This window comes from Bos indicus, chromosome 3 (genome assembly GCF_029378745.1).
Source record: "Bos indicus isolate NIAB-ARS_2022 breed Sahiwal x Tharparkar chromosome 3, NIAB-ARS_B.indTharparkar_mat_pri_1.0, whole genome shotgun sequence".
Classification (NCBI taxonomy): domain Eukaryota; kingdom Metazoa; phylum Chordata; class Mammalia; order Artiodactyla; family Bovidae; genus Bos; species Bos indicus.
The window spans coordinates 49,850,783-49,862,950 of NC_091762.1; the positions used below are offsets into that span (position 1 = coordinate 49,850,783).

The 12,168-nt window shown below is 44.3% G+C and overlaps 1 protein-coding gene across 2 annotated transcripts in view; it reads left to right on the forward strand.

Annotated features, from left to right (window-relative positions):
- Nucleotides 1–12,168, forward strand: part of ABCA4 (ATP binding cassette subfamily A member 4) — a 125,686-nt gene that overhangs the window by 31,542 nt on the left and 81,976 nt on the right. For both annotated transcript variants that reach the window (XR_011565790.1, XM_070786074.1), the window contains exon 9: nucleotides 11,769–11,974. Coding sequence is in view for 1 of the 2 variants with exons in the window: in XM_070786074.1 (XP_070642175.1) it covers nucleotides 11,769–11,974 (206 nt within the window). In the remaining variant the exon portion in view is untranslated. The remainder of the gene's footprint in view (nucleotides 1–11,768; nucleotides 11,975–12,168) is intronic.

The following is a 12,168-nucleotide window of genomic DNA, read 5'->3' on the forward strand; positions in this document are numbered from 1 at the left end:
TAGATCTTGTTCCAGTTAGATTCGTGTCAGCTATTAATATGTCCATCTCCAGCTGATAAGCAGACTGGAGTTATCAGAGTCAGGGAACATATTCTAGTTATGTTCAAATTCTCAACCTCAGACTCCCAGGGAACATCTCTGTCTGGGAGCTTATTGCAGCTACCAATGGGCCTCATGTCATACAGCACATTGACACAGAGAAGATGCTCAAGGAAATAGGAGAGGAAATTAAGCCAGTGGCCCCCAAGAGCAAGCCCATCTCCCCCATACTCCGTGGTCCTAAGGATAACTGACTAGTGAAAAAAAAGCCCACCTTCATCTGTCACCACAGCATTCTTAAAGACTCCCTGCTGCTCTTGGAGCCACCAGAATTCTCCCAGTGTATGCGTCACTTCCTCTCCAGAACCGTGGATGTGTCAGCACAGGCTTCCTAGGAGGCCTTTCAGAAGGGGCCAGGCGTGGCAGCAACACAACCAATGTTCAGGTCATTCAAAGTGATTCCCACTTGTCTGACGGCAGCAGTGACCATAGGTGCTTTCTACAAGACAGATTTCTGGACACAAACCCAGATCGACTGACTCAGAATTACCAGGGAAGAGGCCTAGTAATCTGTACTTTCACAGACCTATCAGATTGGTGGGGCCTCGGAGTCCCTCGTACAATTACTCAGTTGCTGTTTTCTTCTTGCAATGCCTCTGCCAGCTAAGCCCCCATTCCTGGCCATGCCCACCCCCGTCTGCCACTGTGGTTATAATTTAGGCAGGATTTTTGGATGGGTTCTGGACAGAGGCACTCTATTTGTTTATTCTTGCTGAATGGAGTTCACTGGGTCTCACAGTGTTTTTTGTGAGGTCCTGTCAGAATACCTCTTACCTTTTGTTTGACTTGATATTTGTATAGTGATGTAAAGGACTTATTTTCTTGAAAGATCAGTTTTTCCACATATCTTGTGCTTAATATAGTACCAGATACCAAATAGATACTTAATATATATTAGATGGTTAAGAATTTAGTTTCCAGAACCAGACCACCTGGGTTCAAATCCCTGCTAATTGTGCCTCAATTTCTGCATCTGTAAAATGGATATATTGATACTTATCTAATAGGCTTGTTAGGAGAATTAACTGGGTTAATCCTTGCAAAACACTTAAGATAGTGCCTGGCAATTAGTAAGCACTTAAATATTAACTTTTTAGTAAAATACAAACAAACAAACAGAAGCTACTGCTTGGGAGGAGGCGAGTGGAATTAATGAAATTAGGCCCAGACACTGAGCCCCTCCTGCTGCTCCTCTAGGGATTTCAAAACTATAATCTCATCTAACATCAGCCACCAGCATGTCCCCAGGGACTTGCAATCCCATTAGCACAGCCAAGTGCTCCTAAGCAAAGACTAGGGTAGCCACCAGTTAGTGGCCTGCCCCAGGGGTTCCTAACAGGGGTTTTGATGGTGGCAGAAACCCAGCAGGTAACTGTGCTGAGGTTTCTGATCTTCCTGCCCTCAGGGGTGGTGGGGGGAGGAAAAGTGAGGACCAGTGACCTGAAAAGAGAAGAAGGGGGTGAAGAGTAGTGAAGAAGAATCTGATCCTTGCAACTGGTCCCGGGATGTTCTGTTTTTGTCCTTGTGTTTTGGGAAGTCAGGAAGAGCCTTGGAATTGGGAAGTCCAAGGCAGAGCCTTGGAAACTCCCCAGTTCTTATCCTCAGGAGCAGACAGGGCATGAAAACCCCTTCACAGTGGCTGCAGGACTTCTCCAGGACAGGGCAGTAAGCGTGTTCCTGCACAGGCTGTTTAAGGCTTGATTGAGCCTCTCCCCTCTTCAATAATATGACTTTTGTTAAAGAGCTTTGAGAACTTCTGGGCCAGACTCAAAGCCTACTTCCCTGCCTGTTCCAAAAAAAGAAAAGAAAAAAATCATTTCAGGAAAATTCAGCAAAAAATACTGTAAAACATAAAATATGTTGATCCAGGTCAGCTTCCCTGGTGGCTCAGCTGGTAAAGAATCTGCCTGCAATGTGGGAGACCTAGGTTTGATCCCTGAGTTGGGAAGATCACCTGGAGGAGGGAAAGGCTCCCCACTCCAGTATTCAGGCCTGGAGAATTCCATGGACTATACAGTCCATGGGGTTGCAAAGAGTCGAACATGACTGAGCGACTTTCACAGGTCAGTGTGGCATTCAGAAGTGATATTGAACAACAGCAGCTCCAAGAACTAAGACCAAATTTTTATACATTTTGTCATTATAGGAAAGGGGAGTGATTCAGTAGGTTCTCTCCTCACCTCATAGAAGTGCTAAATCTTCTTTCTCTCTGCTTGGGGTAAGGCCTTAGTTACTGGACGTTCCATGGAGCAGGCTGGAGAGCGTACCATGCCTCTGGAGCCGCCTTGCTGGGTCATTGTATACCATGTTAGGTCACTGCTTGGGGAATCTTCTCACCCACCAGTGAGGATAAACATCTTGGATCTGGCTTATAAGCTGTATCCCTCTGGGAAATCTACTTTACCTGCAAAGGCTCAATTTTGTCATTTGTAAAATATAGGTAATAACACAACAGATCTCACAGAATCGCTGTGGAGGATGAAGTGAGTGAAGTGTGCGATGCACTTAGAATGATGGCACTCACTCAGTGCCATTGATTAGTTAAGCCTGTGTGTAAATTCTCTGCCCTTGATTCCTCACATCTTAGGTGGGGCTGGCAGTGCCCTCCTTTCCAAGTGGCTGTGAGGATGAGACTGGAGAGGGTTGGGCACCTAGCCATTTGATGCATGGCAGCTCTTGCTGTGAACCACAAGGATGTCTACCCTTGAACCACAGGCCATGTGAGGAATGTCCTTTTTCTCATTTCATGTAAGCATTAACCAGGGATATGAAGCCACTCTTCATATTAACCTTATGAACTGGTTTAGAATCAGGACTGTCAGATAATTCCAGAAGGGTACAAAAGTCTACAGCATGAAAGCATATTATTTCAAGAGCCATGAACTGGATCACAAACAGCTTATGGACAATGATCTTATTTTATGTCTCATCAGTCTTTCAGAAACATAGAACTGGATGGAGGAAGGAGAACACAGGTCGGGGATAGGGAGGGCTTGAGTCATAGGTGGAAGGAAGGAAGCGGCGTTTGAGCCTGCTGTGACCAGCCACTGTGCTGGACAGTCCTACACGTCATCTCGTGCAACACTCCCGCCTGCCCAGCGGGCATAATTGTTACCATTTTATAGAATGAAAGACCTAGTTGCCTAATATACCACAGCAGATAAGAGATGGCTTCAGAATTCTAACCCAGAACTGTCTGGCTGTGAAGAGGAAATTTTTTCTTCTACCATAGGGGCCACATTAGTAGGGAGCTCAGTAAGTTTGGATAAATTATATAATGAGTTGGATGCACGCTTCAGTCGTGTCCAACTCTTTGCAACCCTATGGACCATAGCCTGCCAGGCTCCTTTGTCTGAGGGATTCTCCAGGCAAGAGTACTGTAATGGGTTGCCATTTCCCCCTCCCAGGACTCTTTGTGACCCAGGGATCGAACTCTAGTTCTTTGCCTCTAGGAGCACCTGGGAAGCCCATTTAATAAATTGGATAAGGACAGTAATTATTTTGTAAAGTTCAGGATAGCAGATACTATTCTTTTTCAGTCTTTTCTGGTTGGAAATAGCTAGGTTTAGAGGCTTCCCAGGTGGCACCAGTGGTAAAGAACCCACCTGCCAGGGCTCGAACCTGGGTCGAACCTCTTTACTGACTGAACTACCAAGGCCTTCGTAGTGGTAGTATCTCAGAGAACTGCTACAATTCAATCTGATGGAGGAGAAGCAAGTTGCGCAAATCCAAAATGTCACAAATCCTCCAAGCTCTGTCAATTATCCTCCAAATTGTCTCTGAAACCCCCCTTCCTCACTCTCTCCATGTACGGCCTCTGTTTACAGGGACTGGTACCAACTCTCCTCGCTGGTTTCTGGGCCTCTGGTCTCTTACTGCTTCTGTTCAGCTCCCATACTGCCCAGTGAGATTTTCTGAAACTCATCTTGCCATCACTTACTGGTTCTGTGATTTCAGGCAATATTGTTCCCCTGCCTGCTGAAAATAAGGATGATAAGTGAAGTTACAGCCAGGGCAGCATTTACCAATGTGGCTGGACTGGGTGTTTGTGATTGGAATGTGCTTTCAACAGTTAGTGCCCGGCTCTGTTGCTTATTAAATATTTTAAGTATGATAACACTCACCTCCCAAAGTTGTTGGAATGATTAAACAAGAAAGCTTTGAGAGCTAAAGTGCCCTGCAGTCAGCCAGACTGTTCTCTTTCCTTGAACCCAGCTACACAGGAAGCATCACCTGGGGGCTTTGGTGGAGTGTGAGTCTTCATGCTCCAACGTGACCTTTTTATTTGTTTCATTATTGTATTTATTTTAGAAACAGACATTTTTAAACAGCTGTGCATTTCCTCTCCCTTTGTTTTCCAGTCATGGTGCATTTCCTCACTTTTTACAGTTGAACATTTCAGATGTCTGTTCATGGTGCCCAGTGTGTTAGATAAAATTTATTGCGGCGCCTCTGGCCTGTACTTCACCATCCCAACCAACACAAACAGCCCAAAGCTATTTTATCCAGTGGCTTTTTCCATGTGGGGAGAAACAAATCTTGAGTGTTAAGGTTTAGATCTGCCAGGAAATTCATTCTGGGATGTTTGCCCACATTCATTGGCATTTTTCAAAAGGAACCCCAGGTGTCTACATTAACACCAGCAGGACCACTTGAGGCATTCATCAGCCACTTTGTTCTCGGCCTGAGTGTGGAAGTTAAAGATGTAAGAGACAAGGTTGCAGAGCCAGCGTCTCTAAGGGTGCAGTGCTTTTCTTTTCCCTGAAGATTTATGCCTCACATGTCCTGAACGTATTAGCCAAAAAAGGTCAGCCCAGAGTACCAGTCTCCTTTGATTATCAAGTTCAAGCCAAGAGAATGGTTCTTTATTTCTTTGCCTCTACTGGATATAGTTTTCCACTTAAGAGATAATTTAATTTATTTATTACTTAATGTGTTTGAATTAGCATTGGAGGGGTCACAGTTGAAGAAGGAAGCCTGCTGCTACTGCAGCTTCTTCTCCCAAGGTGGTGTTTGACTTAGCTGTATAAACAAATGACTGCATTCTCCAGAGGTCCTGAACACAGCTGTCTGCCCTGGAGAAGGCCACACCTCTTCCGGCAGGGTGAACTCTGCTTCCTGCTGAGAATCAGCAAAACAACCAACAAGGAATGGTAGGAATTGTATAGACTTCAAATGGCAATGACCCTGCCACCCAGATTTTGGCCACAGCAGTTGGAAACTGAATGAGACAAGGAAACCTCTTCTCTGCTTTACTGCCCTTGGCTATCACAGGGCATTTTAAAAATTCTCTTTGAGATTCTCAACTCTGGTTGCAAAATTTGTCTAGACGATAGCCATGAGACCCCGGAGACTGTCTTTTTAATCAGTGAAGATGCCCTTTGAATTTTTTCCTAGTCGTGATGCTATCTTTCTGCTGAGCCTCTCTCACTGGCCAGTTCTTATCTACCTACAATATTCTTCCCAGCATCCATGATCACACTGTTTCTCTCTGTTTAGAATCAAAGAGCTTTTATAAACAGACTCTGTGGCTTCAGTCTCATTAGAATCTACTATGTTTTAACTTAACAAGCCAACCAGACCAGACCAGATGTGTCAAAATTCATGACCTTGGTTAAGGGTGTAGTCATTCACCATTGCTTCCCAAACACACTCATGCACCTATTCACATGAGTATACGTGTTCATTAGTCAAGATCTTCACTTCAGGGACCCAGAGTAAGTGCCAGTAGGGAATGAGGTCACTTGCTGTGAGGCAGGTAGCCTCCCCATGAGAATGCAAGGATACATTATGAATCATACCTCAGGGTATGACCTAGGGACTTCTGACTCATGTCCAAACCAGCTTCCACAGCTGCTCTGCCTTGACCTCTGGATTAGTTTCATAAGACCTTCCTCTGGATAGAGTTGTCTGACTTTCAACTAATGGACAATGAGCAAGCTAGTGAACACCAGTGGCTTAGGATCCATCCCACTGCCACCCCTGTTGCCCAGGTGGAAGCTTTGGCTTCTGTTCATAGCATACTTCTAACCAGATGGGGTGCTGCAGATAAGTTTGGGATGGATTGTGTTCCCAGCCATATTGTTTTTTTAAAATAACTGTCTTCTTCCCTAGACAAACAGCTATTATAAATGGCTGGGCTTAAATGCCACTGGACTCTCTTAACTTTGAAGATATTTTGCAAAAACAGTGATTAAAATGGTATTGATCAAGTCCTCATTATTTGTGAAATTGTTTAGTATCCTACAGGCTTTCCTGGTGGCTCAGACAGTAAAGAATCTGCCTGTAATGCAGGAGACCTGGGTTCGATTGCTGGGTCAGAAAGATCCCCTGGAGAATGGAATGGCAACCAACTCCAGTATTCTTGCCTGGAGAATCCCATGGACAGAGGAGCCTGGTGGGCTACAGTCCATGGGGTCACACAGAGTTGGGCACGACTGAACAACTAACACTCACTCACTCTTAGGATCCTACATAGTTAAAACACAGGTTCTCTCCAGAGGAAGTTTGCTTGTTTCCCTCATAAGAGAGCTTGGAGTGATCATCATAAAGTGGTTGGGAGGATTCACGGGGTTAATACAAGCAAAGCCCTTGGACCAGTTTTGGGTACATAGTAAGCCTTCATTAAGCATCAACTGTTATTCTTACCAGAAGGCAGTGGTTGGCCCTTCCCAAACACACTCATGTGATGCTTAGAACATACCTATAAGGTAGGCACATCTCTGTTTTGCAAATAGAGAAAGAGAGGCCACATGGTTAGCAAACAGCAAAGTAGGGATGGCATTCAAACACCACCCTGTACCATGTTTCTAGAGATGATAATTTAACTTGGAAAATGGGTCAAATGTTTCAGGGTGAAAATGAGTGAGAACCATTTAGATTTTGTTTTTCCAGAGACTATCAGAGTACCAATCTAGAGAGACACAGCAGGAAACATGGCTGTGAATCAGCTGCCTGATAAAACAGCCAGGATGGAGCCCCGGTCATTGCAGGACTAAACAATATCACTGAAAAATCAGCACTTACTCTACTATTAAAGATTTCCCTTTAAGACATGAAAGAAGAATTCAAAGAGAATGGGTTAGATTGCTCAGAAAGTCATATTATTAAAATGTATTTGTTTTTATTATTATTATTATTTTTGCTTTAATGAGAGTTATACTCTTGTTAACATTATACCAAAAATTCACCTTTCACTAATTTCTCCCAGTTTGTCATCTGATTTCAGGTGCATAGGATTATGTTCAAAACACACAGTAGTAAGGTTGTATTTCTTGCAGCATTTGGGACTTCTAAATTTAACTCAATTCAGTATACACTTATTAAGCCCCTTTCATGAGGAAATACTGTTACAGAGACTTAGTAAACAAGACATGGCCCCTGACCTCCGGAAATTTACTATCTTTAGAGCTGTGCTAACAATACAGTAACCAGCAGTCACATGTGACTATTTAAATTTAAATAAAGTGAAAAGGCCAGTGCCTCAGATGCATTAGCCTCATTTCAAGTGCAAAATAGCAGTGTGTGCTTCCTGGCTACCATGTTGGATAGGGCAAAAGTAGAACATTTCCATTGTTGTGGAAAGTTCTACTGGACAGTGCTGGTCTATTGACCAGAAGCAGGAGATCTTGTTCAAGAATTCTGTTACTCCCACTTTGTGGCTGCTCTTAGAGGAATGTGAAGGAACAGCACCACCCTTCAGGCTTAACATTTGAAGACATGGATCCATATTCTGCTTCTGACCCATATTGACCTTAGACAAGGACCTTTGCTCATCGGATACCAGTTTCCTCATCAGGGAAGCAAAGACATCAGACCGTAAGACCTCTATGACTCCTCTGGCCAAGTGCCTTGTAATGCTATGAGGGAATTGATAGACTGTTCTCTGTGTGTGTGTGTCACAGCCACAAGAAACTGAAAAGAATTCCCATCTCCCCAATAATATTCTTTTTTATTTTGGAAGTTTAATTTCAAGTTCACCCTATTTGTCAATGCTAAAACTCTGTATGTGCAGTCCTAAACTTGACAAACTGATTTTTTTTTAAAAAAGGGAGACGTTTTTATTTTAAAATAGACAAGTAATCAGATCAGATCAGATCAAATCACTCAGTCATGTCCGACTCTTTGCAACCCCACGAATCGCAGCACGCCAGGCCTCCCTGTCCATCACCAACTCCCAGAGTTCACTGAGACTCACGTGCATCGAGTCAGTGATGCCATCCAGCCATCTCATCCTCTGTCATCCCCTTCTCCTCTTGCCCCCAATCCCTCCCAGCATCAGAGTCTTTTCCAATGAGTCAACTCTTCACATGAGGTGGCCAAAGTAATGGAGTTTCAGCTTGAGCATCATTCCTTCCAAAGAAATCCCAGGGCTGATCTCCTTCAGAATGGACTGGTTGGATCTCCTTGCAGTCCAGGGGACTCTCAAGAGTCTTATCCAACACCACAGTTCAAAAGCATGAATTCTTCAGCACTCAGCCTTCTTCACAGTCCAACTCTCACATCCATACACGACCATAGGAAAAACCATAGCCTTGACTAGACGAACCTTTGTTGGCAAAGTAATGTCTCTGCTTTTGAATATGCTATCTAGGTGGGTCATAACTTTCCTTCCAAGGAGTAAGCGTCTTTTAATTTCATGGCTGCAGTCACCATCTGTAGTGATTTTGGAGCCCAGAAAAATAAAGTCTGATACTGTTTCCACTGTTTCCCCATCTATTTCCCATGAAGTGATGGGACCGGATGCCATGATCTTCATTTTCTGAATGTTGAGCTTTAAGCCAACTTTTTCACTCTCCACTTTCACTTTCATCAAGAGGCTTTTTAGTTCCTCTTCACTTTCTGCCATAAGGGTGGTGTCATCTGGATATCTGAGGTTATTGATCTTTCTCCCGGCAATCTTGATTCCAGCTTGTGTTTCTTCCAGCCCAGCATTTCTCATGATGTACTCTGCATAGAAGTTAAAGAAGCAGGGTGATAATATACAGCTTTGACGTACTCCTTTTCCTATTTGGAACCAGTCTGTTGTTCCATGTCCAGTTCTAACTGTTGCTTCCTGACCTGCATACAAATTTCTCAAGAGGCAGATCAGGTGGTCTGGTATTCCCATCTCTTTCAAAATTTTCCATAGTTTATTGTGATCCACACAGTCAAAGGCTTTGGCAGAGTCAATAAAGCAGAAATAGATGTTTTTCTGGAACTCTCTTGCTTTTTCCATGATCCAGCAGATGTTGGCAATTTGATCTCTGGTTCCTCTGCCTTTTCTAAAACCAGCTTGAACATCAGGAAGTTCACGGTTCACATATTGCTGAAGCCTGGCTTGGAGAATTTTGAGCATTACTTTACTAGCGTGTGAGATGAGTGCAATTGTGTGGTGGTTTGAGCATTCTTTGGCATTGCCTTTCTTTGGGATTGGAATAAAAAATAATAGCTATGCTCTATTTTTTTTTTTTACCTTTTTATTTTGTATTGGGTTATCCCTGTAGCTCAGATGGTAAAGAATCTGCCTGCAATTCAGGAGACCTGGGTTCAATCCCTGGGTCAGGAAGATCCTCTGGAGAAGGAAATGGCAACCCACTCCAGTATTCTTGCCTGGAGAATCCCATGCACAGAAGAATCTGGTGGACTACAGTCCATAGAGTCACAAAGAGTCAGGTATGACTGAGTGACTAACCCACACATAGATGATTAACAGCGTTGTGATAGTTTCAGGTGAACAGCAGAGGGACTCAGCCATACATGTGTATCCATTCTCCTCCCAACCATCCCCCATCCAAGCATGCTCTCTTACTTTATGAGACAATCGTAGCACATGGAGAGCCCATAGATTGGGCTGTACCAGTGGCTTCTGGTGTGGGAAGAAGTCTGGACCTAGAGTTGAAAAATGGGGAGAGAAGCCAGACTCTGCCACCATCTAGCTATGTGAGCTCTGCCAGGTCTCCTCCTCAATAAAACTAGGGTTCCAGGTCACTCACCAGGCTCTGTGGGAGAGTTAATGTGTTCCTTTAAGCCTGTGTTACATCAGCAGCCTTCTAACCAGGCTTCCAGCTTCCCCTTCCTACCACCAGTGAACTTTGAGAAATATGATCTAATCTCATATGTCATACCTCTGCTTAGAGCCCCACAGTGGTTTCTTGTGGCTTTTTAGGGTTTTGCCAGGAAAACTCCTGACTAGCATGGAAAGCCCTGCATCCCATGAAACCTTTCAGTTGGCCAATCACCCTGCAAACCCAGCGGAGCAACTGACCTGGTTTCCACCTGCCTTTTTAGTGCACACCTCTCACCACTCACCTCTGCTCACTTACATTCTTGTCTATACCCTAGGACAACCTGGGTGTGGGCGTTTGACAAAATACTGATGCCATGATCTTGCCTTCTGAGAATCTGACTTCGTCGTTTGGAGTGGGACTTAAGTATAGTTGTCTTTTAAAATCTCCATAGTGGTTTGAAAGCACCAGGGAAAGGGATCTCTATTCTGTTCTTGCAGGTCTGGAGAAATTCTGTGAGTGATTCTCCATGCCTGAGCTGACCTTTCCCTTGCTTTCTTCCCTTGGCTAATTCCTGCTTATTCTCGTCCTACTCAAGAGTCTCTTCCTCCAGGCAGCCCTCTAGGATCCCCTCCAGGTAGACTTAGCTTCATTCCACCACCGGGCTGCTTGACTACCCCAGGCCTGCTTCCACCAGAACCTGCATTCTGACTGTTGGCTTACACCAACTCTCTCTCGTTAGGTCTGGAGTTTCTTTCAGGAAGAGATTTTATCTTTCTTCCTTGTATCCCTGGAGCCAAACAGGCTCTGGCACCTTGCAGGCTCTCAGTAAGTATTCCGTGAACAGATTAATCAAAGCAAGGCCAGCTGACCTCTTGTGAGTTACATTCTAAGAAAGAAACATCGCACAATAACCCCAGTGTATTATAGAAACAGGAGATTAAGGAAAAAACACACCCGAGTACAATACAATGCTTTAATGAATCTATAAAAGTGGACAACACTCAATATTCAAATTAAAAGAAATTCTTAGTTCTGCTCTTTTCTAGATAACAATTTTTTTCTCTTCCAGGCGGAGAAAAGAAAAAGACAGGTTAGGAGATTCCTTCTCTATCCTCATTACCTGTCATAAAATTGTAACTGGAAACGATTTCTCTGACGAAATGCCTTTGGTTTTCTGTTATTTTCTCTCTTCCTCCTCACTCTTCCCTCAGCTGGCCATCCTTGTGTGTTTGCAGAGAGGCAGGAAGGTTCACTGCTGGGACTGTTTCTGTCTCCCTTTAAAACTCTTTTATCGGCTGGCTTTCTGATCTTCAAAGCAGCTTGTATCTGATGTGACCCCACTCCCTAGACTCCATGTACTGGGGAGTGAGAGCTGGGAGTATTTTTGTCATTTTGATGACTTGCATGTTTGGACAGCCTTGGACAGCCCAATTGTGCAGTCCTTACTAAATCTGCAGGGATGAGAGCAAGTCAGTGTTTCTAAGCCCCCTTTCACCCCCCAAATCTACACACATTGAAGACTTGACACCAGAGCCCAGAGTTAAGCAAACAGCAAGTTTATAAGTCTTCTTGCTTTTGACCCATCCACTGGGGCAGCAACCCTGATCCTCTGCCCTGTTTTGCCCTTGAGTCTTTGCGTTTGGTGTTCCTCAGACTCTCAACCTTTGTGATTATGCACAGTGCTTGATCCTGGATAAGTTTGAAAGCTACGATGATGAATTTCAACTCACTCAGCGAGCCCTGTCCCTGCTGGAGGAAAACAGGTTCTGGGCTGGAGTGGTATTTCCGGACATGCACCCCTGGACCAGTTCCTTACCACCCCATGTGAAGTACAAGATCCGAATGGACATAGATGTGGTGGAGAAAACCAATAAGATCAAAGACAGGTGATGTTTCAGGAGATCTCAGAAGACCCTGGGTATCCCCAGTGATGTATGAGGCAAGGAAAGGGGGCTCCTGTGGGCTCAGGCCACTCATCTCCTCCTGAGACAGAAGGGTCACTTGGAAAGGCACAGGAAAGCACTTTGGTATCAAAGAACTAAGCTAGACAGTTGACCCTGCTAGTTGGTGGGACCAGGCG